This window comes from Sus scrofa, chromosome 5 (assembly GCF_000003025.6).
Source record: "Sus scrofa isolate TJ Tabasco breed Duroc chromosome 5, Sscrofa11.1, whole genome shotgun sequence".
Classification (NCBI taxonomy): Eukaryota; Metazoa; Chordata; class Mammalia; order Artiodactyla; family Suidae; genus Sus; species Sus scrofa.
The window spans coordinates 87,521,565-87,547,897 of NC_010447.5; the positions used below are offsets into that span (position 1 = coordinate 87,521,565).

General features: G+C 49.4%; 1 protein-coding gene and 1 long non-coding RNA gene across 3 annotated transcripts in view; one reads left to right on the plus strand and one right to left on the minus strand.

Annotated features, from left to right (window-relative positions):
• The window catches only part of LOC110260790, a 185,241-nt gene extending 165,892 nt beyond the window's left edge, over positions 1 to 19,349 (minus strand). The window contains exon 1 of one of the 2 annotated variants that reach the window (XR_002344245.1): positions 18,395 to 19,348. This is a non-coding gene — a long non-coding RNA (uncharacterized LOC110260790). Of the gene's footprint in view, positions 1 to 18,394 lie in introns of both variants that reach the window. The other variant, XR_002344246.1, reaches the window with a different exon arrangement.
• HAL (histidine ammonia-lyase) lies at positions 919 to 25,925 on the plus strand. Its single transcript, XM_001925061.4, has 20 exons — positions 919 to 1,562; positions 2,484 to 2,544; positions 2,655 to 2,682; positions 3,017 to 3,091; positions 3,178 to 3,250; positions 3,344 to 3,410; positions 3,752 to 3,789; positions 4,624 to 4,749; positions 7,352 to 7,491; positions 9,645 to 9,692; positions 10,768 to 10,915; positions 11,672 to 11,767; positions 11,864 to 11,922; positions 13,307 to 13,387; positions 14,693 to 14,758; positions 14,842 to 15,007; positions 17,616 to 17,750; positions 21,970 to 22,078; positions 22,178 to 22,247; positions 24,662 to 25,925. The coding sequence occupies exons 1-20, from the start codon at positions 1,316 to 1,318 to the stop codon at positions 24,800 to 24,802; spliced, it is 1,974 nt and encodes a 657-aa protein (XP_001925096.2). The 5' UTR covers positions 919 to 1,315; the 3' UTR covers positions 24,803 to 25,925.

The window sequence follows — 26,333 nt, forward strand, 5'->3', positions numbered from 1 at the left end:
TTCCCGGGAAGGACATTCTGCGTGTGCGTGTTTTCCATGAGTCCCTGTGTCTCCAATCCCAACCGAAATCTGTTTTCGTGGAAACAAAATGTTCAGGCTTTTTCCTTTGGAATAATCCCATCTCCAGAAACTGGCTCACCACTAACAGGCTGCTTAGTTAAAACACTGCCTTCCTTTACTGGACTCCCTTTTCCACGTTCTTCGGGATTCCTTAACACTTGTGGGGTGCATCTAGAGCAGGGCGCAGTTATCCGTGTTGAAGACGCTTCCTTGGATTAGGGATGTCCAGGCACCAGGATGAAAGAACAGCAATAAAGCAATACAGTGTGTGTTAAACTCCAAGTGACAGTCATCCCAGATACAGCCAAAGCATCTCCGTTGTACCAGGTGCTGCGCGAAGGGCTTTCCATCCGGGAACGCAGGCACCTCTCCCACCAGCCCTTTGAAGTAGGTACTATTATTATCCCCATTTTGTAGAGGAAGCCACTGAGGCCCAGAGAATCCAAGTGACTTGGCCAGAGGTCACGCAGCTAGGAAAGAGCTGGGCCAGATTTGATCCCAGGTAGATACTCCAAACCCCGGGGGGAGGAAGTTAGTCCCCTTGCTTTTGGATGAGGAAAGACGGGCTAATAAGTACTGCCCTGCTCCAGCCTGATGAGTGGAGGAACTGGAGCCCCCCTCCCGGGGGTCTGGGCTGTTCACCTCCAAGCCAGGGTGGCTCTGTCATCGGATGGTGACCTTCCGTTGTGAAAACAATCTCTGGCCTTGCTGTCTTCCTTTGGGGAGGGAAAGCTTCAGAAAACCTTAGTTTGTAAGGGCGTAGTTGCTCAACCCGTATTTGGGGAATAAACAAATGAATGACGATTGCCACACTCCCTGGTGTCACAGTTGGCCAGTGGGGAGCTTTCTAGAGTTGAGTAACTCCAGATAAATCCAGGAACACGGTGTTTACGAGGTGCCCTTAAAGGCGGGCAGAGAACAGGAGAGGGTGACAGGAGAGGGTGACATCAGGGCCCTGAGCAGAGGCACTAGCACGGGGGTGGGCGGTGGGGCAGGTCCCAGGCCTTGGTGGCCGCAAACCTGGACGGCAGGCGTCCCAGCCTGCATCCCGCGCTCCCCCCACAGCTCGGCTGCATAAATTCCAAGGGACGCCGCAGGGCCCTCGGTAAATATTTGTCCAAGGCGCACAGGAGTAAAGGCAGGAGCGGGCAGGGTGTGACCGTCCATCCGAGCTCTTCCCGGCAGCCGCACCTCGGGGGCCGGTCCCGCTCGGATAAAACTCTCCGCCGCCAGCGAGGGTCGCCGCGTCGCAGCCATGCCCAGGTACACGGTGCACGTGCGCGGGGAGTGGCTGGCCGTGCCCTGCGGGGACGCGCAGCTCACGGTGGGCTGGCTGGGCCGCGAGGCCGTGCGGCGCTACATCAGGAACAAGCCCGACAACGGTGGCTTCGCCTCGGTGGACGATGTGCGCTTCCTCGTGCGCCGCTGCAAGGGCCTGGGCCTGCTGGACCACGAGGACCTGCTGGAGGTGGCCCTGGAGGACAATGAGTTCGTGGAAGTGGGTGAGCGGCCGAGGGGAGCGGTGCGCATCCCGAGGCCCAGCATCCCTGGGAGGGACGGTCCCTTGTCCTCCCCGCCCCGGGGGAGACGCGCCCTGGCTGTGCGCCTTATATTCGCGCGAGCCCCTGCCGGGAAGGGTGGGTTCTTACAAGGGAGACGTCCCAGCAGCAAAGACTAAATTCGAACTCAAGGCTGCCGTCAGCGAATCACTCTGAAAAATCTCTTTGCCCTGCAAAAGCAGCTCACCGGACTGGAGGCCAGGGGCAGAGATTTAAAACAAAATTAGATCGATTTTGTTTAACAAAACTTAAACAATATTAAATATTGATATTATTAAATATTAAATCTGGAGTTTCTGATGTGGCTCCGTGGAATGAACCCGGCTGGTATACATGAGTATGTGGGTTCGATCCCTGGCCTCACTCAGTGGGTTAAGGATCCGGTGATGTCGTGAGCTGTGGTGTAGGTGGCAGAGGCGGCTGGGATCCAGCGTTCCTATGGCTGTGGCTGTGGCATCCGCCAGCAGCTGCAGCTCCCATTTGACCCCTAGCCTGGGAGCCTCCATATGCTGTGGGTGTGGCCCTAGAAAGACCAAAAAAAAAAAAATCTATTAAATATTCAAAAATTTTTCATTAAATATTAAAAATATTAAATTTTAAAAACAAAATAAAGCCGGTGACGAGGATGGATTTTAGGGCTGGATCTTGAACTTTCATTTAAACCCTTTCATGCGTGTCTGCCACCTACATCTCAGCCTTTTGCGCTCCTCCTTTGTAAATGGGAAAGCATCTGAAGTCGTGGTGAAGCAGCTGTTTCTCTAGAATTCAGAGGCTCGAGAAAGAAGAGCTCGTTGGGGTTAACCAGTGACACCGAACGTGGCTCTCTTGTGGTCCTAAGAGGTCTCTCCCGCACTCTCGTTTCAGTTATAGAAGGGGATGCCATGTCTCCAGACTTCATTCCATCGCAACCAGAAGGCGTTTACCTGTATCCTTTCCCACAGTCTCGCTGCTCTGCCCTGGGGTAACTCATCCCGCCAGTGATGGGGGGCTGGGGCTTTTCACCACTAGCAGGTATTCTCCTTGACCTGGCGACAGTTACAGCAAATACCGGGAACCCGAAAAGGTAGGCTGCCAACCACATCCTTTGTCTTAAGAAAATTAAGTCCCCCTCATTTAAGAAGAGGGGAGGGCTGGCAAAATTTATGAGCCACCAGCAGCCCTGAGGACAGGGCTTTATCTGGTTCTGCGGAGTAGGGAAAAGCCTCCCGCTTTTCCATTTCAAACGTTCCTTCTTCAGCCTCCTCTTCAGCAGGTTGTCTTTTTAACGAGCAATTAATTCCATAGCCACGGTAAACATCTCTGGGGTGTCAAAACTAGATTCTGCTGGAGGCTTCCCCGCTCTCTTGCTTGAGCGACGAAGCTGTTCAAATGTGCAAAGACCTGCTTCTTTTGCCTAGTACATCGCCTTAGATGGGGACAGCCTGACCACAGAGGACCTGGTCAGCCTGGGAAAGGGACACTACAAAATCAAGGTATGCTGGAGGGAGGGGAAGGATGTCCCCTGACCTTGCTCACGGCACGCGCGTGGAAGAAGGCTTCAGCAAGCTTGTTTTCCTAGCTCACCCCCACTGCTGAAAAGAAGGTGCAAAAATCCAGGGAAGTCATAGACAGCATCGTGAAAGAAAAAACCGGTATCTTTTTCTCTCTGTGTCATGCAGTGTCTTTTACAGACTGAAAAAACGTGGCCCATGTCTAATTGTACAATGTCTGCTTTTTTATTCTAGTTGTTTATGGCATTACTACAGGTTTTGGAAAATTTGCCAGAACCGTAATTCCTGTCAGTAAACTAGAGTAAGTCTGATTTTTCCCCACCACACACACACACACATGCACGCACACACACATGCACGCACGCACGCGCACGTGCCATCTATTCTCATTTTTGAGATTGCGTTCAACAAGGGAAAAAATTCACATTTGCTCCATTTACAGAGAAGGAGGGTTGAGGCTCTGGTTAACTCACATGAGCTGATACAGAAAATGCAGGTTTGCGTGGGGTCTTCCATTGCACCATCATGCCTCCTTCGGTCCTTCCAAAGATGTAACAATTTTCCCTTCGTTTTCCCAGCTGAGGGGACCTTTTCACTGGGAGGTTTCTAAGAGAGATTTTTTTTTCCCTTTTTCTCTTTCAGGGAGCTCCAGGTCAACCTGGTGCGCTCACATTCTTCAGGTAACTCATTCCAAACGTTCAGCGCCTCCTGGATCTTGTTTGATTTGATGACGTACCCTTGGTCCTCTATGGGTTCCGCATCATGGATTCAACCACTTTGGGTGCTGGTTGAATCCAGAGATATGGACCCCGGGGATGCAGCGGGGAGGCTGTACTACATTGCTTTACATAAGGGACTTGAACATGCAGGGACTCTGGTATCCACGGGACGTGGCGGTCCTGAAACCAATACCCTGCGGATACCAAAGGATGACTATGCAGGACAGTGTCAGGCCTCTTGTTTCAGCCACGAACGGCTAGAGCGTCGCAAGGATTAGGTGCCAATTCGGCTGATGGGGAGGGAAGCAGAACGCATTAGATGAGACTAACTTTTCATTGAATCTCAGAAAAAGGAATGGGCCAGGTGGAAGGGCAGGGCTGGGGTGGGAGCATGAATGTCATCCTGCTAAGAGAGTGGTACGTTCAGGGGACGAAAGTAAGGCTGGAACTCAGGTGATGAGTTGGTCGGGACAAGGCGAGATGGGAAGGTCCGGGAAGAATCGGCTCTCAACAGACGGCGAGGGAGCTTGTGCTGAGGAGTCTGGATGCTACTCTAAGGGTGCTGGGGAGGGCGGGGGCTCACTGAAGTGTTCCAAGAAGGGGATCTGAGAAGCCCACCCTGGAGTCTCATGCTTGTCTGAAAGATGAGACTGGAAGAAGGAAGGCGACCAGGAGGAAGAGCAGTGCAACTAGCCGAGCAAAGAAGTGGAGAGAAATTGAGATGACGGCGACTGGGGGTCGGGGGAGGAAAAGATTTTTGTTTCTCTTGGCAAAAACATCAATTCTGTCCTGCAGGCGTTGGGAAACCGCTAATCCCTGAGAGATGCCGGATGCTCTTGGCTTTAAGGATCAATGTCTTAGCCAAAGGATACAGTGGCATTTCCCTGGAGACTCTCAAACAAGTTATCGAAGTATTTAATGGTAATGCAGCAGACCCCCCCAACGGAGCCTCCATGGAGGCTGGACGGGAATGGGTGGGGAGACATTGATGAGACAACACGACCTCAGATAACAGAGATGAGTGGGAAATGGGCCTGGCAAGAAGGAAGGAGAGCTAGATGGGGGTGGAAGGTGGGTGTGGGGCAAAGACTCCTGTGGACATTGACCCCATTCTCTATCACCCTTTACTTGGCATTTGGCATCTTTAAGACTAGATAAGCCCCTTAAGTCTGCCCATAAGTGTGCGCTGGAGAGAACCTTGGGTTCAGTAGTGTTGGATTGGAATGTCGCTACAGAAGTGGCTTCAAATCATCTGGGAACCATAATGATTCCCGGATATCTGTCCCCAAGACCGATTCAGTAGCTCTGATTGGTTCCTAGGAACCTGAAATCTTCATGTTCCCCTGGTGGAGGGATAGCCAGACGTAAATGTACTTCAGCCTCTTAGAAAGGTAGAACAGAAATACGGAGATTAAGGACTAGCTTGTGATCCGGAAGCTGTTCGGTGTCAAGATAAGAGGCAGTTCAACTCTTTGGAGCTTCCCTCTTGGGGCAGGAAAATTCCAGTATGGAGACAAATTTGACATGTTTGGGAGCCCCTGTCCCTTCCCCCAGATAAACATTCTAGGTCAATGCAAGCCTGGGGACTCTTTGGGGGAAAAGAGGGGGAGAGAAGCAGGACTGAAGAGACACATAGAGCAAAACATATGCCAGATCTTCTGTGCCATGGGCCAAAATGACCTATAAATAGGATACGCCCATCAGTGAATAGCAACTTGAATGAACCATCTGAAATACACAAGGCTGTGCTGGACAGACTAGCAGTGATTCAATTCCGATTTCTACTCCCACCTGGTCTGCCCCACTCGAAGCCTAAAGACTGTATAACCTCAGCCATGAACTCACCTATGCTTTACGGGTGAGCTCAGGGTCCTGGAGTTCTGAAAATTCCCCAGGGTGAGCTGTGACCTGGAAGCCGACCTATGGAAGGCACTGCTTCACCTACTAACATGACTTAGCAGTGGGAAAACGACTGCCATCGGTAGTCTGGGTTTACCTTGGAAATGGAGCCTCTTTCTTGAGTAACTTAGTGGGAACTCCCTCCAAAACAGTGCACATCCCTGTACAAGGGCTGGGGAGTTGGCTGACCGGGTAACTAGGAATTGGGCCGAACGGAAGAGCTAAGTCGCTCATGACTCTACCTACCCAGAGAATTCCTGTAACACCTGGACACAGCTTATCTTTCTAGAACAATTCGTATTCGTTTTCTAGTGTGAACATTGACACGTTTTCAAACATTCTCCAGTCGCTTTTAGTGGCCTTGCACACCGTTTAATCCTATGGAAGTCTCTTAATTTTCTGCGGTTTTTTTAAATTATATTTTTTGCTTTTTAAGGTAACACCAGGCTAGGGGTCAAATCAGAGCTGCAGCTGCCTGCCCACGCCACAGCCACGGCAACCCTGGATCCAAGGCACATTTGCAACCTACGCCACAGCTGACAGCAATGCTGGATCCTTAACCCACTGAGGGAGGCCAGGGATTGAACCCATATCCTCATGGATACTAGCTGCGTTCTTAACCTGCTGAGCCACAATGGGAACTACCTTAATTTCCTTTTTAGATGAGTTTTAACATTTTTGTTTCCCTTTTTGTCTTTTTAGGGCCACGCCCACGGCATATGGAGGTTCCCAGGCTAGGGGTTCAGTTGGAGCTGCAGTGGCCGGCCTACGCCAGAACCACAACAATTTGGGATCCAAGCTGTGTCTGCAACCTACACCACAGTTCATGGCAATGCCAGATCCCTAACCCACTGAGCGAGGCCAGGGATCGAACCCGCATCCTCATGGATGCTAGTCAGGTTCGTTAACCACGGAGACATGACGGGAACTCCATTTTGTTTTTAGAAATAAGGTGGCAATGAGCACATCTTTAAGATACATTGCTGGAATTTCTAGAAATGGCCAGGTCAGATTAGAACATGCACAGTAAGAGTAAACAAAAGGGCAGAAGACCAATGAGAAGGAAGAAGTTAAGGGGAGAGACAGTGATTATGGGGGTATGGGCTGCAGAAACCCGTTCTTCCGTGCAGCCTGATCTCAATTCTTTATGCACAGTGTTCTCCCAACCCCTTCACACAGCATATCTTAGTGTGTCCTGGTTAAAATCTATAAGGCCTGGAATTCCTGCCATGGTGGACTGGGTTAAGAATCCCACTGCAATGGCTCAGGTCACTGTGGAAGTGCAGATTCAGTCCCCAGCCTGGCACAGTGGCAGTGTAGGCTCCCGTGGCTCCGATTCAGTCCCTGCCCCGGGAACGTCCAGATGGCACAGGTATGGCCATGAAAAAGGATCCCCCTTCTTCCCCTCCCTCCTGCCTACCTTCTTTCTCCTCCTCTCCTCTTTCTTTCTAAAGCAGCTCCACCAGGTCCCCTAAGCCCTAGATGTGTTTGAGGCATTATCTTTCCCCAGGTGTCTGTGCCATGCATGATACGAGATCCTTTGGGGGTAGGTTGGTCTCAGGGGCAAAGGGAGGATGGCAGCATGAAGTACTCTTGATGTAACGGGTGCCTACTTCTTTCCCAGCCTCCTGCCTGCCCTATGTTCCAGAGAAAGGAACTGTTGGTGCCAGCGGAGACCTTGCCCCGCTCTCTCACCTGGCACTCGGTCTCATCGGGGAAGGGAAGATGTGGTCTCCGAAGAGTGGCTGGGCCGACGCGAAATATGTAAGACTTGATACCAGCTTCCACCTGCGCTAACTCCCCTACAGTGGGCACCGCTGTCCCCGCCTGCTTTCTATCACTTAATCCCCACGGCAGGGCAGTGAGGAAGCCACTGTTATCCCTTTTCTGTGCCTGTGACAACTTCGGCTTAGAAGTGTGGACAGAGTCAGGAGCCCAGCCTAGCACAGCATGAAGTGTCAAACTAGGCAAGGCTCTCCGCTTCCACACGCAACTGTCAGCCTTCCGAACTTGGTAATCACCTTGGTAAAAAGGTAGAGCAGGCGTTCCCATCGTGGTGCAGCAGAAACAAATCCGACTAGGGACCATGAAGTTTCGGGTTCGATCCCTGGCCTCACTCGGTGGGTTAAGGATCCGGCGTTGTCGTGAGCTGTGGTGTGGGTTGCAGATATGGCTCGGATCTGGCATTGCTGTGGCTGTGGTGTAGGCAGCAGCTACAGCTCCGATTCGACCCCTAGCCTGGGAACCTCCATATGCTGCAGGTGTGGCCCTGAAAAGACAAAAAACCACCCCACCCCCCAGAAAAGGTAGAGCAGCCAGTGTTAACTGCAGGGATTTATTCTGCACTGAAAGCACTTCCAGTGCCTATCCAGGAGGTCCCTCACTGTTCCAGGTTGACTTAGTTGCTGGTCTAACAGGTGCAGGGCTGTGGGTCTTAGCACTTACTTATGGCCTTTCCCCCACAAGCTCTCCCCATGGTAGCCAATCAGAAAAGCTTGGTTTTGACAAAGATTTAATGTTGTCTTCATTCATCTACAAAGGCATCCGAGTAGCCCAAAGAATTATTTGAAGTGTCATCTCTGATCTCTTGCTGGGAGGTCCCCAAGTAGTAACTGACGGAGCAGAGGACCAAGGAGGAAGAAGTTAAGGGAATGGATAGTCCATCCGGGGGTCTGGGTTCCAGATCATCTTCCTGCTACGCATAGACTGACCTCGATTATTGTTTAGGTACAGGCTCCCCCAGGCACCTTCACACAGCCGATCTGAGCACGTCCTGCTCAAAACCTGTAATGCTTCCCATTGTCCTTAGAATAACGTCTAGAATTGAAGGGGCTTCCAAGAGTCTTGATTGTCGTGTTTCCCCCCCCACCCCCTGCCCCGTCCTTCCCCACCATGGCTGAGCATCACAGACGCTAGAGGTTCCCCTGCAGCCAGAGTGTGCCAGGTCCTGGGCAGAGGGACCAGCCATGGCCATTCTTCTCTTCCTCACTCACTCCTGTTCTTCTGATACATCCTCTGGGAAATGGCCTTCTCTGCTCTTCTGGTCCTTTTCCCCGCACTCCCACCCTCCGCCAAGTCCCTTCTCCCCTCCTCTGTGCTCTCTCCACATCTTCTGTGATGATTTTCCACCAAACCGGACCCCCAACCTGCCTCCTGGAGCATGTAACATACTCGGACTGTAATTGCCCTTGAGCTTGTCACTCTCCATTTTTCCTGCTCTCAGCCCCAGCCCCACACCCGGAACAGAATCCAGCATGTGATCAAGGGTCTAATAAGCTTGTGAAATTGACAGAGTCAATGGTGCCGTCTCTGCCTTCTTGCCTAGAGGATCCATAACCTAGCGACTGCTTTCACGTCTTTCATTTCAGGGAAAATTATTCTGCCCATTTCCCCTCAGGATTTGGGTCCATCTCTGAGGCCCCTAAGGCCCTCTTCATTGGTAGTCACACATCGGCCATACAAGTAAGAAGCCCTCCTCTGAGGACGATAAGTAGGATGAGGGTGGAGGATTTTTCAGGTGCAGCTGGAGGCTGGGGAGTGTGGACAGGGTCGAGCCCATCCTTAGTGCACCTGCACACAGGTGTGCAGATGGGTTCAGGAAGCAGCCATAAAAAAGGTGAACCACTGAAGTGGAAAATGAACCCAAAGTACCTAGAAACTAACGTTCAGGGTTGATTCTCTAGACATGAGCCCCTGATTTAGATACAAAAATTGTTTGAAAGCTAAGTCTTGCTCGCAGCCGAAACGATCAGAACCAGAGAATGAATAGTGAAGGTGAACGGAGCCAATTCATGTCAGTTTAATCTTTCACAAGACAGACCTTGGGGCTTAAAACCTTCTCTTGGATTTCGCATGAAATCAGAAATACTCGGGCCTTTCATCTGATACCCAATTTTACCTTTGAAATCCTTCAATAGGTCCTGGCAGCTCATGGATTGAAACCAATTGTCTTGAAACCAAAAGAGGTAAGGAGACTCGGCGAAAATGTGTCCATCCTAACGAGCCTTTATGCCCTCTTTTTAGCCTCACTGGTTTCTCAGAATAAACAGTTTCCAAAGTTGCTGTCAGTTGCGCACTGAAGAAAGGGCTCTGCCATAAGCAGTTAAAAGATTCGCAGAGTTCTGGTCGTGGCTCAGTGGAAATGAATCTGACTGGCATCCAGAAGGACGCAGGTTCAATCCCTGGTCTTGTTCAGTGGGTTAAGGATCAGGCATTGCCGTGAACTGTAGGTTGCAGACCTACATTAAGCTTGGATCCCACATTGCCGAGGCTGTGACATAGGCCAGCAGCTACAGCTCTGATCCGACCCCCACCCTGGGAACCTCCACATGCCATGGGTGCGGCCTTAAAAAGACAAAAGAAAAAAAAAAGATTCTTCATGCCACGAATGCTTAAGGGTTATCTTTATTTATTATTGTTTTAATGGCCACACCTGTGGCATCCGGACGTTCCTGGGCTAGAAATTGAATTGGAGCTGCCTATGCCACACCACCACCAGATCCAAGCCGCCTCAATGCCAGATCCTTAACTCACTGACCGAGGCCAGGATCAAACCTGCATCCTCATGGATACTAGTCAGGTCCTTAACCCACTGAGCCACAATGGGAACTCCTAAGGGTTTTCTTAGGAGAACTTAAACTTCAAGTCGGGATCTTAAGGATCCCTAAGAGATGCTCTAAGCCAAGAGTCTTGGACCAGGAATTTTTCAAGGAGTCTTGTCTACAGGGATGAGAAGTTGAAGAAGAAATGCAGCATATTTAAGAACTAAAGATACATTATATGCAGCCTATACTGAAGCTCCACAGATGTCTTGAGGGTGGAGAAACTTACCAGCTACTCCATTTGTCAGAATGATACCAATGATGTCACCTTTGAGGGCATTCGATCCTTGAGTTACTGCCCTGCCCTTTAGAAACCATGAATCGACGTCATTCAGCTGAGGAGCTAACTCGCCTCTTACGAAAGCAAAAGATACAGAGTCAACTTGCACACATGCCTGTTACAACAAACCTTGGGAAACCTCTCTCCCCTTCTCCAAAGGGCCTGGCGCTCATCAACGGGACCCAGATGATCACCTCTCTGGGCTGCGAAGCTGTGGAAAGAGCCAGTGCTATTGCTCGGCAGGCTGACATCGTGGCGGCCTTGACCCTGGAGGTGTTGAAGGGCACCACCAAAGCCTTCGATACCGGTCAGCCTGGTTCTTACGTTTGTTTGCTGTTCATTCAGACAAAGCTGGGGGCAGCGGGAGGGGGCCGTGGGTCAAGGTCTTTGGACACAGGAAGGGCGGGGATGGAGGCGAGGGAAGCAGAACATTCAAGCGCCTGTGTGTTCCAAGTACTGCGGCCGCTTCATCCCCGTTACGCCACACGGGGTCCTTGAAATAAGCACGTTTCCCAGACAGATGCTGACCCAGAATGTTAAGCGGCCTGCCCCAGATCACCAGCTCGGACTCCTGTCCGCTGCATGTTGTCTTGGGAATCTCTTAGGATTTGGGAACCAGAGCAAGACTAGGCTTGGTCACCATTAGCAAAACAGGAGAGAAAAATGATAAAAGCAATGGCTTAGCTAGAAAGCGACTTTGAAAGACTCTACTCTCATTTGGAGGAGCGTAGAAAAACCATCTAAAAAGGACTTTGTAGAATGAAGTCCCTATTGAATTCCCTCCCATCGTGAGCCTAAATCCTTTTAGGGGAGGCTCAGGGTCTTGCGCTCAATGCCCAGGGGGCTCAATGCACAGCTTGCACTCAGACCATTAAAGCCGCAAGAATCAAGTCCACAAGGACCCTCTTGCTTTTGGGGTTGAGCTTCTGATCCTGCGTGGAGGTCAAGGACCCCTGGGCTTCTGAGGGGCCGTGGCAGCACAGGGGCCGGTCCGCGCGCGCGGAGGTAGGTGGTTATTCTCCGACACGAATTGCTCAGGCTGTTCCTCCGTTATCCACCCTAGACATCCACGCGGTCCGCCCTCACCGTGGGCAAGTCGAAGTCGCCTTTCGCTTTCGCTCCCTCTTGGACTCGGATCACCACCCGTCTGAGATAGCAGGTCTGGGCCTGCTTGTGTGAGTGAGCTCATGGTTTTGAGTTTTGTCGAGAGAATCGCTCACATGACCCCTGACCTCCCCCTCTACCTCTTTCACAGAAAGTCACAGGTTCTGCGATCGGGTTCAGGACGCCTACACCCTGCGCTGCTGTCCTCAGGTAACCAAAATGAGCACGTTTCTATTCTTTCGCCCAGTTCGGGGGGCGGGGGGGGGGGGAGGGAAGGTGTTAGGACAGCATGTCATGGTCAATGTCAATCCCAGGTTCTTTCCTGCTTCTATTAAAAAGTGTGTATGTCACACCTCCACTTATCTGATTTTTATAGCTTCGCTTCTATATGGGGAGCTGCCTGTTTCCCTTGGAATTGCTCTGTGCAACCCCCTTGTACAGGAATCCAAAAGACAGCTTGCTGTTTTGCTCCAAACCAAATTTCAACAACCCCAGGAGTTCCCATCGTGGCGCTGCAGAAATGAATCCGACTAGGAACCATGAGGTCGTGGGTTCGATCCCTGGCCTCGCTCAGTGGGTTAAGGATCCAGTGTTGCTGTGAACTGTGGGGTAGGTCGCAGACGCAGCTCAGATCTGATGTTGCCGTGGCTGTGGTGTAGGCCAGCAGCTGTAGCTCCGATTCAACCCCTGGCCTGGGAACCTCCATATGCTGAAGGTGTGGCCCTCAAAAGAGACAGAGACGAAAAAAAAAAAAAAAAATTAAACAAGCCTAACTTGAAAAACTTCTCAGTAATAGCAGTACCCTAACCAGCTAATGGCGTTTTATTGGTTCTCCTTGTGACCTAGAACCAGAACCAGGCTGCCAGGGATGTGCCCGAGAAAACCCAGTCACAGCCCAAGGCCCTGTCCACGCTTGTCAGCATTTCACAGGCAGACATAAACCATGATCTATGAATCCGTGAGGCTTCCCTTCAAATGTAAAACGCAGATGACCTGACTTGGCCGTGAGGCAGCCTGTATTGCAGATTTCACAACTCATTTGCACGTGCAATTCGTTGAATGAGGAACTACCATGCATTTCAAGAGTGAAACAACATTTCAGGTTGTGCCAAGTTCCAGTCTATAGTATAATGAAGAGTCCTCCCTGGGCTGAATACCTTCATTGCTTTGTACTCAGTAGGTTTGGTTCTAACTCAGCCAGATCGAAAACATCTATGGGGAAAGACTTGCCAAGTTAGCTCCACAGTAAAAGTAAATCTCAATTTAAATGTCCTTGCTATGTTTTGTTGTTGTTGTTTGTCTTTTTGCCATGTCTTGGGCTGCTCCTGCGGCATATGGAGGTTCCCAGGCTAGGGATCTAATCGGAGCTGAAGCCACCGGCCTACACCACAGCCACAGCAACGCTGGATCCTTAACCCACTGAGGGAGGCCAGGGATCGAACCCACAACCCTCATGGTTCCTAGTCAGATTCGTTAACCACTGTGCCACGACGGGAACTCTGTCCTTGCTATTTCAATAAGAATATCAGACTATGCGACTGGCACTCTTATCAAGAGTCATACACATAGTGACTCGTTTGCTCTTGCCTTCCAGGTCCACGGTGTGGCGAATGACACGATCGCATTTGTAAAGCACATCATTACCACAGAAATTAACAGTGCCACGGATAACCCTGTATCTTTTCACTATTTCCTAAGTTATAATATCGAATTCTAGCTGGTACTTTGAAGCCCTGCCGAAGGGATCGTTCTGGGTGGCCTCTCTGTCGCTCCATTTCATCCCTGGGTTCTGGGGCTAGACGGCTTGTTTCTAGATCTGAGCTGGTGAAGTGACCGACCCAGGTCTGTGAACCTAGCCTCAGGTTCAGAGTCTAACCGGCCGTGCCTCCAAAACTAACTGATGAAATTAAATGGGCTGCTTTCAGCATCGGCTGAAGGGTTTCATGAAGCTATTTGCCCGAAAACCCCCTGCTGGGGTTGTTGGTGGAAGCATGAAAACCTCTGTTGCAAGGGTGGTGACGGAGAGCCCAGACGATGGCATTTGTGTGACCCTCCCGGGGCTGGAGACACCCTGGCACACTAAACAGAAGGCCTGTGCCTGGGGTGGGGTCCACGGGGAAGGGCGGGGGCTCAGTTATGGGCCTAAAAGGGGAGCCCCAACTTGACTGAGTTAAAGCCACACATGCATCTCTAACGCTTGGCAAGTCAGAGCGTTTCTCACACAGAGTCAAGTTCCTAGTGAACAGGTAGTGAATATTATTTAGTCCAATAAGCGAAAGTTAGCTCTTTGGAAAGTCTGTGGGGGCCTTTGTGAGGGTGCTTGTTGGTTGAAGGGAAATGCATTACGGACTGGAAAGATGATCCCGGGAGACCTCGTGTTCAGGGAGTCCAAAGCTGACGCTGACTTAAATGCGGCTGCAGCGACCTCTTGGCCTCCGCTTGCTGGGAACGCTGGCCCAGGGTCACTGAGTGGAGTGTTTCAAAGGTTTCCCGGGATTGATTGTTCCAGACCGTTTGGTGGTTGCTCATCAGCAGCGGCTTCCATTCGGCAGGTTCTCCTAGGGAGCACCCGCTCGCCATGCCCACTGAAGAAGGGGGATGTGCTTTTAAACTGGTGTCCAGGTCTCTGTTCTTAGTTTCAGCTTCCAGACGTTTGGAGGCAGGTACTAACCTCCAGAGGAGCACCGCCAGGGGGCTTGAGCATCTCCAATCCCAAGAGAAACTGTCATTTCCGGCCTCCTGTTTCTTGCCCCCCCCCTTCCCTTGCATGGACCTGATCACCTTTAAGGGTTTTGTGGCTTTTTTTGCTTTCATGTCCCTTTGTGTCAACACCTGCTTGTGGAAAGTCTCTCGCTACCCTCCACTCTCCATCTGTACATGGGCTGCAGCCTCGGTGTGAAAAATGAGCCACTGGGGAGAGCGTTGGGATACTTGATGGAATCAGCAAGTGTTTTGTAAAAGCCTTAACCTATTTTGAAAGATGGTCTTTGCCAGCAGGGGAGAGACTATTTCTGGAGGAAACTTCCATGGTGAATATCCAGCCAAAGTAAGCTTTTTAGAAAACTGCTCCTGACCCTGAAAACCTACTCCCAGTTCCTCTAGGCCAACGGAATTGCGATGCTCTTTCAGGCCCTGGACTATCTGGCCATTGGCATCCACGAGCTTGCTGCCATCAGTGAACGACGAATTGAAAGGCTCTGTAACCCCTCCCTCAGCGAGCTGCCTGCCTTCCTGGTGGCTGAAGGGGGTCTCAACTCCGGATTCATGATCGCCCACTGCACAGCCGCAGCCCTTGGTAAGAGCTCTGCCCTTTGCTCAGAACGCAAGCCTGGTCTAAGGACCTTTCCACTTTGCCTGAAAGTATCACATTTTGTCTTTGAATGAGACCTAACTCTGTCACCACCCCCATGTGCATCTGACCTCTCTCAATACATGCAGCAGGTTTAGAGAAAAGCATGCAAAATAAAGCCTCAGCAGCATTATCCTGAAACATAACGATACACTGACGAAGTTGTGAATAAGGGGGTTTCTACAATCGCTCGGTAGAAAACAGTAAGTCATCACCCGGGAACTTCATCTTTGTAGATTTTCCCCAGAACTCAATTTAAAGACTATCAGAAGCAAAAGACAGGCAGTTCCCATCGTGGCTCAGTGGTTAACGGATCCGACTAGGAACCATGAGGTTGCAGGTTCGATCCCTGGCCTCGCTCCGTGGGTTAAGGATGCAGCGTTGCCATGAGCTGTGGTGTAGGTCACAGACGCAGCTCAGATCCCGAGTTGCTGTGGCTGTGGTATAGGCCGGTGGCTACAGCTCCGATTGGACCCTAGCCTGGAACATCCATATGCCGCGGGAGCAGCCCTAGAAAAGGCAAACAGACAAAAAAGAAGAAGGAGGAAAAAGGCAAAGATGTTTATAGCTGCTGTGAAACCTGAACTGACCCAAACAATTAAAGTGAACATGCATCCCATGAGACAGGCCAGTCCCTAAAAACATCAGGATGTGGTTACAACCTGCAAAAATCCTTATCAGCAGCGGGATGTCCTCTATGAAATTTCAGCTGTAAGGTAGCGGATTTCTGACTCGAGGCTCTAAGGGAAAGAGAAGTCACTTTGCAACCACAAAGGAAGTGTGAAGGGCTTCGCTTACATTTATTCCTTTGTCAAACAATACCAAGAGGCAGGTACTATTATGTCCTCCGTTTCGCAGGTAAATACTGAAAGATCCAAGAAGTTCAGGGACCTACCCAATGCTGCACAGCTAGGAAGAAGCTAAGCAGGGTTCGGACCCAGGCATTTTGGCTCCCACATCTGCGCTCTCACTTCACTTAACGAGGATCTCATGTTGGTGACTCCTTTAATCCTAAACTGTGGCTACCAAAATTAATAGCCGTGCAGGATCCCCAGTTACATGTGAATCATTTGGCACATTATTTGGTACTAAAAATTATTTGTTTTATATCTGCAATTCACATTGAACTGAGCCTCTGGTAGCTTCTTCTAGCAAACCTCCCCAAGAGGCGAGATATCAAGGTGGTTCAGCAAGATCATAGGCTCTGGCTGTTTTGAGGATTACGTGAATGAAGGCAGGAAAAGCCTTAGAACCTCGCTGGGCATGCCATGGCACTAAACAAATACCAGCTGCTATTACTGTTACTCTTCACCCCTTCCTCAGTTGAGTCTCACGCTAAGTCTCAACACAGCCAGCAAAGTGCCCCTGAGCGTATCTTCTATCCAGCATCTTCTATTTGCTCACCTGCTTTCTAACTAAAATAGTCCTCTAACGGGCAGCATCTTCTCCCAATAACATGGGGTGGGGGGAATGGAATTTTCAGAGGACATGGGGGACTCTCGGGCAGCCTGGTTTGACTGTGCTTAGCTGCCCCAGCTGCCTGGCAAAGTTGCTTAGCTTGGTTTCAACAGAGTCAAACTGATGGTTTTCTTTTGGGGGCCACTTGTAAGTTACCTTTCGGAAAAAGCCCCACCAAACCAGGTGACCCATCCAGCAGGTTTAGGGGCCCAGAACTTGCAGTACTGAAGCCTAGAAGTTCTGAGCAAACCAGGTCGAGTGAGTCGCCATAATTTATACTAGGTGACCTCAGGCTCCCTTAGCGCATCGAAACAAACTGAAACTTCACACCGAGATCAACAAAAGAGAGGAAAAAACTCCTCAAGTTTGACCTTTCCTGGCTTCTGAAGCTGGGGAGAAAGAACTCTGTAATCTGCGTATTTAAGGTCCTTGGTCCTCTGGCCACAAATATAGCCATCCCCTGGCAATTTGTTAAAACAGCAGAGGTTCAGGCCCCCCGCCGGAAACTCAGCCTTTGCACTTTCATGAGATGGAGTGATTCATTTGTGCAATAATGCTGGAGAGACCCCAATCTCAGCCAGCTCTAGGATTCCCCCCGCCTCCCCTAAACATCCTCGGAGTCATCACGCCCTGCTTCCACCTGTGTCATCACTGACCCGTCTGACCTGTCAGTGTCCTTGCTCAAGGTGTGTGGGGCCAGCCTCCATCCTCAAATGTCACGCCTGATTCTGATCCCGCCTCCTCTGGTGACATAACCAAATTGTTCTGCAGTATCTGGGGGGGCCCATCACCCCTTTCCCCCTAGTCTCCCTGGCAGGCTAAATGCTTCCAGTGTTTTCACCGTGGCTCTCAGCGTTCCCATCTCGGTCTTAGCTCAGAACTCACTATGGTTTTAGTGTCCTTCTCATGTGGGGAAAACAAAAAACAAACAGAAACACCCTTCCTCTTCCCAAAGTAATGCTAGACTGTGTGCTGCGTGGCTAATGGCCAGACATGCCTCGAGAGGGTACCCCGTGCCCAGGGGCCCTCTGGGAGCCGGTGTCATTTTGGCAGTTTTCCTCTTAGGAACGTGCTTCCCTTCTCTGGCCTCTTGCAGTTTCTGAGAACAAGGCTCTGTGCCACCCCTCGTCCGTGGACTCTCTCTCCACCAGCGCTGCTACGGAGGATCACGTCTCCATGGGAGGATGGGCAGCCAGGAAGGCGCTCAGGGTCGTCGAGCACGTGGAGCAAGGTAAGGCCGGCCTGGGCTGCAGGCTCCGCTGATACACTGCAGGCCAGTGGTCCTCAGAGGGGGGTCCCCACCGGCAGCATCGGCATCACCTGGGGACTCAGACACGCTAGGAAAACCAGCAGAAATAATCTGCGTTTAATGAGCCCAGCAGGTGACGCTGATGCCCGCTGAAGGTTAAGAACCTCACCTGCTGGCCACGCAGCTCATCAGCTGGCTTTTTTGTTTGTTTCATGAAAATTTTCAAACATATTCAGAAGTGGAGGGATGAGTACCATCAACCCAAAGATACATCTCATTATGATTCAACACAATACATTTGCTTCATTTTTTTTTTTTGACTGTTCTCCAATTATTTCCCAGCAAATCCCTGTCACCGTGTTTTCGTTCTGCCTCCTTTCTTAAATATAAACACTTTTGTATCCACCACGAGGCCATTATCACATCCAACAAAAACCATCAAGGAGTCTGGTATCAGCAAGTAAATGCTGCACATTTCCCAGGTATCTCGAGGTCTTTACAGCGGGTTTGGACTCAGGAAGGAATCAATCAGGATTCATGACCCACATTTTAAGCCTCTTTTCATTTGCAACCGTCTACTTAAAAACAGGTCAGTGTTCTGACAGAGACTGACACTCCGGTCTTACCTGTTAGCTTCTGTGGGGTGGTGCTTTTAACTTCTCTCGCCCACTGTTTCCCTGCCTCGGACCTTCGCGGAGGAGATTTAGGGCCAAGCTTTTCGGCAAAGACAGTTCGTAGGTGGAGCCAAGTTGGCCCCACCTGCTCCTGCCCCTTAATCAGTGCTTGATTATGTTTTAAAGAGAAATGGCCTTTTCGAGGCTTTGTTCTCTGCTAAATGTTTGCAACTTAAGGGAGGCAGCTGGCTGACAAAAGAATAGCCATCTTGTAAGATAAATGTGAAAGAGGGGAGTATTCTTTTTTGGGAAACTGCTCTGTTGAGATAGAATTCATATACCATACAATTCAACCCACTGAGATGGTGCAGGGACGTCGGGTTTGGAAGCGTTGTGAATACACTCCGAGTTGGGAGTCCGTGCTGCAATCAACTTTCGAACATTTCATCATCTCAAAAAGAAACCTTGAACCCCTTCCCTTTCACTCTCTCCTTCTCTGTCCGGCCTGGTTGGGGTGGAAAGACATGCATCACGTGAGCACAGTGGATGAAACAGTGGAATAAAATGTTCTTTCTCTCTGCCCTCTTGGAAATTAGTGTCTAACCAGAGAGAAGAACATTGAGCAGCAATGGGGCAACTCTTGGTAGCACCGAACAAAATCTGGACTAAAGCAGAGCGTTCCAGGAGGCTGTCGCTGCACCTGACCTAGTCAGAGGGAAGAGAAAAGGCATTTCCAAGGAGTATTTAAGATTATGGCTTAAACAACAGATAGGGCCATCTACCTGGGGGGAGCGGAGCAGTATGAGTTTTGTAAGGAAGGGGAGGGCGTGCACAAACTCAGTAGCTCTGGGATGTGTTGGGGGTGAAGATACAAGACATCCAAGCACAGATGCCCACCTTCGGGAAAGAACCGGGGAGTTCCCGTTGTGGTGCAGTGGTTAACGAATCCGACTAGGAACCATGAGGTTGTGGGTTCGATCCCTGGCCTTGCTCAGTGGGTTAAGGATCCCGCATTGGATCCCGTGCTGCTGTGGCTGTGGTGTAGGCCTGCGGCTACAGCTCCAATTCTATCCCTAGCCTGGGAACCTCCATATATCTCGGGAGCAGCCCTAGAAAAGACAGAAAGACAAAAAAAAAAAAAAGCAAAAAAGAAGAGGGGGGCAGAGCTGCGATGGATGAAGGGTGGTGCTCTGTGAGGAGGCAGCTGACCCCTGCAGGAGGTCAGGAGAGAAAACCAGGGACAGGCACTTTGCATTCAGGGGAAAAGAGCACCTGAAATGTAACAGCCCCTGGAGGAAGGACGGAAACCTTATCAAAGGGGCAGCTTTTTTTTTTTTTTTTTCCCCGTATTTGTAAGTTCCCCAGGCCAGGGATCGAACCCGTACCACAGCAGTGACAATGCTGGATCCTTAACCCACTGAGCCACCAGGGAGCTCCCCAGCTTAAGAAGCTCAGGGCATCAGAGATCTGAAGCCCAAGAAATAAGCACAGACATCTCAAGGCCCAGGGGGTGGGAGGGGAGAGGGACGAGGATGCTAGGTCAGGAAAAGCAGTCTGTTCTTTTTTTTTTTTTTTTTTTTTTTTTTCTGTCTTTTTAGGGCTGCATCTTGGGCACATGGAAGTTCCCAGACCAAGAGTCGAATCAGAGCTGCAGCTGCCAGCTTACACTGCAGCCACAACAACGCTGGCACCACAGCTCACGGCAACGCCGGATCCTTAACTCACTGAGCGAGGCCAGGGATTGAACTCAAGTCCTCATGGATACCAGTTGGGTCCATTACCGCTGAGCCACGACGGGAACTCCACAGTCTGTTCTTAGTGAAAGGAACACAGGTATAAATTAGCCTCAGATGTCAATAAAACGAATAGCATCCATTTTTAAAACCTGGAGAACATTCCTACAATATTTTGAAGTGGAGCTGATACTCATTTGTTCAGGATGGTTTCAGTTCATATGAATCATACTCTGTTGAGGTGAAGAAAACATTCATGTGAAACCTGAAGGTATTTCCATGCCTCTTAGGATATTTTAAGTGTATTTCATGCCTGGGGGAAGGTGGTTATTCGGCCACTGAACATCAGCTTATTTCGAAATAAATGAGAATCATAAAAATCCAGGTAAATCGAGGCACATGGCACCCTTTGCATTTGTAACAATGAAGTACATGGTTTTTAAATCCCAAATGATGGCACGAGGGAGAAGTGATGGTTGTGGATAGCAACCAAGAGCCTTCACAAAACGCTGCGGAGGTGGCGACCTAAGGGTTTCCTGACGTGTTGCACGTTTATCTTGCAAACTCACCCAAGAAGCTGCCTGTTATATGCAGGAGCAAAATCTGCCACTTCCCCTGCTCACGTTCTCCAACCAAGAGGCCGGGTTTGTGCCACATGGGTAGGGGAGGAAGTGGGAACCATCGCCCAGTTCTGATCCCGAGTTCCGGCTCCACGAAAGAAGTGTAAGCACTTAGTTAATGAGATGTTTGACTTTGCCAAGTTCCCAGTTCCTTACGTGTAAAGGGAGGGGACTGGCCTAGAAGGTGTGACGTTTCTTCCGGGTCCAGAATAGATTCAGTAGCTTTATCTTTTCTCCTTGTGACCTGGCTGTACTCAGCAGTTTGTAACATGCTTCCTAAATTTTAGGATAAAAAGACAAATTGGGGGGGGGTTGTTCTTTTTTTGTTTTGCTGTTTGGTTTTTTTGTTTGTTTGTTTGTTTGTTTTGGCCGTGGAAGTGCCTGGGCCAAGGATTGAACTTGCATCACAGCAGCGATCCAAGCCACTGCAAGACAATGTCAGATCTTTACCCACTGCACGACAGGGGAACTCCTAGAAGTCGAATGTTTTTAATACTTCCTTTCAGTTAACTGCTTTGAGCGGCCTGCTCAACTTTAAGTTTCTAAAGTATTTTCTTGGCAAATAATGGCATCCAAAGTGCTTTACTTTTGAATTATATTTCTGTAAAAAAAAATTTCATTAAACTGTATCAAATACAGAGATTTGTAGATTTCATTACTCAGAAGTGGTTGCAAGGTATGATACATACCATAAGAGTTTGTAGCTAGGAAAAGACAGTGGCAAGATTGTCTTATCAAGAAACATAAAGCTGGCAAGATATCAAATTCTAGAATTTCAGTTTTGGTGGATTTGGGAGCCTTTGAAGGTCTGAAGCAGACATCAGAGAGTTAGTCTCAGGGTAACCAAAGACTCTTCTGCACATTCACTGGCTCCTTCAATCCTTTACTGCGCCAGGTAGTAGTATTTCAGGACCTAGGGAACAGCAAGACTGAAAACAAATTGAAATTTACACAAAGGTGGAACTAGGAAGCAGGTCATCCTTCTTGATCGGAAGGGGAAAGCGGAGACATTTATCTGAGAGCCTCCCCTTCTTACCATTAAAGATGCAGCCAAGGGGTTAGAAAGGCAGATTTGAAATGGTAACCAAATACCAGGGCAGTTTCATTCCGCCAATGGCCTGAGAACCAACCACCTGTTAGTTGGCAGGCGATGGCCATCAGCTCTCGAGGGGTCCGTGCTCCTGGAGCCTGAAGTCAGACTGTAACCAGCCACCCGCCTCCCTCCTTGTTTCAGTGCTGGCCATCGAGCTTCTTGCCGCCTGCCAGGGCATAGAGTTTCTGCGCCCCTTGAAAACCACCACTCCCCTGGAGAAGGTCTATGACCTGGTGCGCTCTGTCGTCAGGTAAAGTCAAACAGGTCCCTGCAAAGTGACGCCCTTTCAAACCTGTGAACTCGGGCAGCGGTTAATGTTGGCTGATGGTTTGATGCACTTTCTCTGTAGGCCCTGGATTAAAGACCGCTTCATGGCCCCAGACATCGAGGCGGCACATAGGCTGCTCCTAGAGCAGAAGGTAAGCTGGCTCCTTGGCTTCTTTCTTAGTGTGAGGTTGTCGTGGGGAAGCAGAGAGGGCGTGCGGAGGGGGGAGAGATTGCCTTCTTCTTTTGGTTCCTGGCTTTTCCCAAGAAGCTATTTGATAAGCTCCTGAGTGTCCCGTGTTGCACCCAAACATTGGCCATCGAAGGATCAGAAGCTGAAATGAATTCTAAACGGAATTTGGGGGCAAGTTTTCATGGGGGAAAATAAGATGAATTCCATTTTCCTCCCCGCCAAAAAGATGCTCTTTTATTCAAAAGTACTTTCTCTTTCTGTAATACTGTCACCACCACCAGCCCTGGTCTAATGACTGAGTGGGCCTGAAGAGAAAACACATCCCCAGGTTCTTATTCAAAGGGCACTGGGGTGTGTCCAGTGCACTGGTATGTCTGCCCACCACCAGGGGCGAGATATGGTTTCTTCTCTTCACCGCCTCTTCCTCTGGCTGCACTGACAATGGACTCTCCTATAGGGGCAGATGGCGAGCATGTGGACTCATTATTTTAAAATATATTTTCGAGGAGGTCCTGGTGTGACTCAGTGGTAACAAACCCAACTAGTTTCCACGAGGGAGCACGCAGGTTCGATCCCTGGCCTCGCTCAGTGGGTTAAGGATCCAGTGTTGCCATGAGCTGTGGTGTAGGTCGCAGATGTGGTTGGATCCCACGTTGCTGTGGCTGTGGTGTAGACTGGCAGCTACAGCTCGGATTCAAACCCTTAGCCTGAGAACCTTCATTGCCAAGGGAGCAGCCCTAAAAAGACCAAAAAAAAAAAAAATTAAAGTGCTTTAAGCCTTTTGTAGTAATGTGTAGGTATCATGCTCCCTAGACTTGCTTGATCTCCTCTGAAAGCACTGCTCTGTTCTTGGGGCATGATTTTTTTTTTCTTTTGACTCTCACCCCTGTCATCCTAAGTGTTCCCTGCACCCTTGAGGGGAAAGCCCTTGCTTGCTGCCAACTTTGGTGCTAGGAGAGAGGGGTGTGAGAGATCAGCCTTTTTTGAAATTGAAACATGATTGACATAGATCATTACATTAGCTTCAGGTGTACAACCTAATGATTTGATATTTATATGCTGTGAAAGGGTCACCCCAGTTAGTCTAGTAATATCCATCGCCATGCTTAGTTATGCTTTTTTCCTTGCGCTAAGAACTTTTGAGATCTATTCTCTTAGCAACTTCCAAATCTACAATATGCAGTATTATTAACATCGTCACCCAGCGACGCATTGCAGCTCCGGGATTTATTTATTTTACAAGTGGAAGTTTGCACCCTCTGACTACCTTCACCTCCTTCTTCACTCACTCCCCTCACCCTTTGCCTCAGGCAACCACCAATCTGTTCTCTGTGCCTATGATTCCACGTCTGAGATATTTGTCTTCCTCTGCCTGACGTACTTCACTTAACATGGTGCCCTCAAGGTCCAACCGTGTTGTTGCAAATGGCAAGAGTCCCTTCTTTTTTATGGCTGACTAATATTCCACTGCATATATATATGTGTGTGTGTGTATCTCACAATTTCTTTATCCATCTAGCCACTGATGGACACTGACATTGTTTCTGTGTCTTGGCCATTGCAGATAACACTGCAATGAACATAAGGGTACAGATATCTTTTCCAGAAGGTTCGCTTTTGAAAGAATATGTTTTCGAAGGTAATACCAAAAAAATAGGGAATGCTCCTTCCACTGTCAGCAGCAATCAGAAAAGCAGCAGCTATACATCAAAAATTGGGCCTTCGTGTGAGAAGATGTTGTGCTGGAAAGAGAATAGGTTGGGGGGTGGAGGGAAACACTAAGCAAGGGTGAGAAGCAGTGCTGCCCCAACGGTCAAGTGCACGTGAATCTCTGGGGATCTTGCTAAAAGGCAGATGCGGAGTCGCTGGGCCTGCCGTGGGGCTGACATCCTGGCTCGTCCCAGGGGGACGCTGACGCTGATGCTGCTGGTCCAGAGGCCACGCTCTGAGTAGCAAAGGTCCAAAGAACGGAGCCAGAGGAAATCCTCTTATCGTTGAGGACTTGCCTTAGAAAACACACAGGCCCGCCCCTGGGCAACTTTCCTTAATTCTTTCCACACTGCATTCCTGAGGTTTGGTTTGTTCCCTGGCTGTTTGGCTTTAGAAGAGTAAGCAGCTGAAACCCTTCATGCTAACTTTAGAAAAGTTTTGGACTTTGTGTTTTAAAAGGTGTTTTGAAAAGCAACCAAAGACCAGTTGACACAGGTCATGTGTCAAATGGCTTCTTATAAAAACAGAAGAAAAAAAAAAAAAAAACCACACAAACAGCTGCTCTGTATCTAGTCAGGCAGAGATAATGCGACTTCAGATGAAGCCGATGTTTAATGGCTTGTGCAAACCAAGCTGTCATCACTTTGTTTTGTGCTTGCATCTCAGGTTTGGGAAGTGGCTGCACCATATATTGAGAAATACAGAATGGAGCATATTCCAGAATCAAGACCTGTCTCTCCAACAGCATTTTCACTGGAATTTCTGCACAAGAAGTCCCCCAAAATCCCAGAGTCCGAGGATCTTTAATGCGTTCCGCCGTGGATTAGCAGATGTGATGGTACTTAGTTTCACAGCAAGCAAGCAGTATCTTGCTGAAGAAGAGACCTGAGGACTTTCTTGTGGATCAATCTATTCTATAGTCCAGGTCTCTAATACCTGCTCTAGTTAGGCTGGTGACAGTATTACATTTACTAAATCTAGTCCGCTTCTTGTTGAGCTGGTTAGAGACACCCCTGGTGTTTTCAGATGATAGGCGTTTTCTTGTTTCTTCACCATATCAAAAGGCCACTCACTCTTAAGAGTGAGAAGAGTAACCACCACTGCATGGTTCTTTAATTCTTTTTTTTTTTTTCTGTCTTTTTGCCTTTTTGCCTTTTGAGGGCCGCTCCCGCAGCACATGGAGGTTCCCAGGCCAGGGGTCCAATCGGAGCTATAGCTACTGGCCTACGCCTGAGCCACAGCAATGCCAGATCCTTAACCCACTGAGTAAGGCCAGGGATCGAACCGCAACCTCATGGTTCCTAGTCAGATTCGTCAGCCACCGAGCCACGACAGGAACTCCAGGTTCTTTAATTCTTAACATCAGATGAACTCAAATCTAGACGGCATTATTTTCCAAAAACATTGTACTTTCGTCGATCTTTTTGGGGTTTTTTTTTGTTTGTTTTTTTTGCTTGACAAGCTCTCCACTAGCTAACTTTGACTGACTGACCCATGCCAAGATGTGACAAATGTTCCTTACTGTGTCTTCATAAAATATCCTTTTCAGGTCATAATTTGGAAGCCTTTCTTTCTTTATTAATTGAACCCTAGTGAAGAATAATCAAGGGAGTTCCGGTTGTGGCTCAGCAGGAACAAGCCCGACTAGTATCCATGAGGATGTGGGTTTGATCCCTGGCCTTGCTTAGTGGGTTAAGGATCCTGTGTTGCCATGAACGGTGGTGTAGGTGGCAGACGTGGCTGTGTTGCTGTGGCTGTGGTGTAGGCCAGTAGTTGCAGCTGATTTGACTCCTAGCCTGGGAATTTCCATATGCTGTGGGTTCAGCCCTAAAATGAGAAAAAAAAAAAAAAATTGGTCAATTGGTCAATAGGAGATGTTTGCATAAAGGAGTGAAGGAATGAATATAAAGATTGCTATTGGAGTGGCTCTTATCAAAATGTGCATTTCATATTTATCAAATGTCACTACAGATATCAAAAAAAGAATTCAGATGCTTGAACTGGAGTGGGGGGTTCGTGTTACCACTGCCTTCCTATGTGTTAGGAAGCTATTCACATTCTCATAATAACCCTGCCTTGAGGAGGCCCCTCATTTCACTGGTCGGGGGTCTGGTGTGCAGAGGTCAGGCAGCCCCTCCCCGGGGGTAATCATGCCAACAAGGCCCTGATGACAAAGGGCAGATGGGGCCCTAGGATGTTACCCAATCTGTTCCCTCCCCGCCAAAGAAGATAAAGAAGCTCCCGGAAAGGCTTAAGTGGAATTGCCGGGATGAAGGGTGAGTCATGTGACTTCCTGGCTTCCTAAGGCTGTGCCTTTGCACACACCAGTGCAAACAGG

Coding starts and splice junctions, on each gene's coding strand:
- HAL (XM_001925061.4), top strand. CDS start 1,316: ATGCCCAGGTACACGGTGCACGTGCGCGGGGAGTGGCTGGCCGTGCCC. Junction 3,092..3,177: donor AGGGACACTACAAAATCAAG/GTATGCTGGAGG, acceptor TTGTTTTCCTAG/CTCACCCCCACTGCTGAAAA. Junction 15,008..17,615: donor CTGCACAGCCGCAGCCCTTG/GTAAGAGCTCTG, acceptor GGCCTCTTGCAG/TTTCTGAGAACAAGGCTCTG.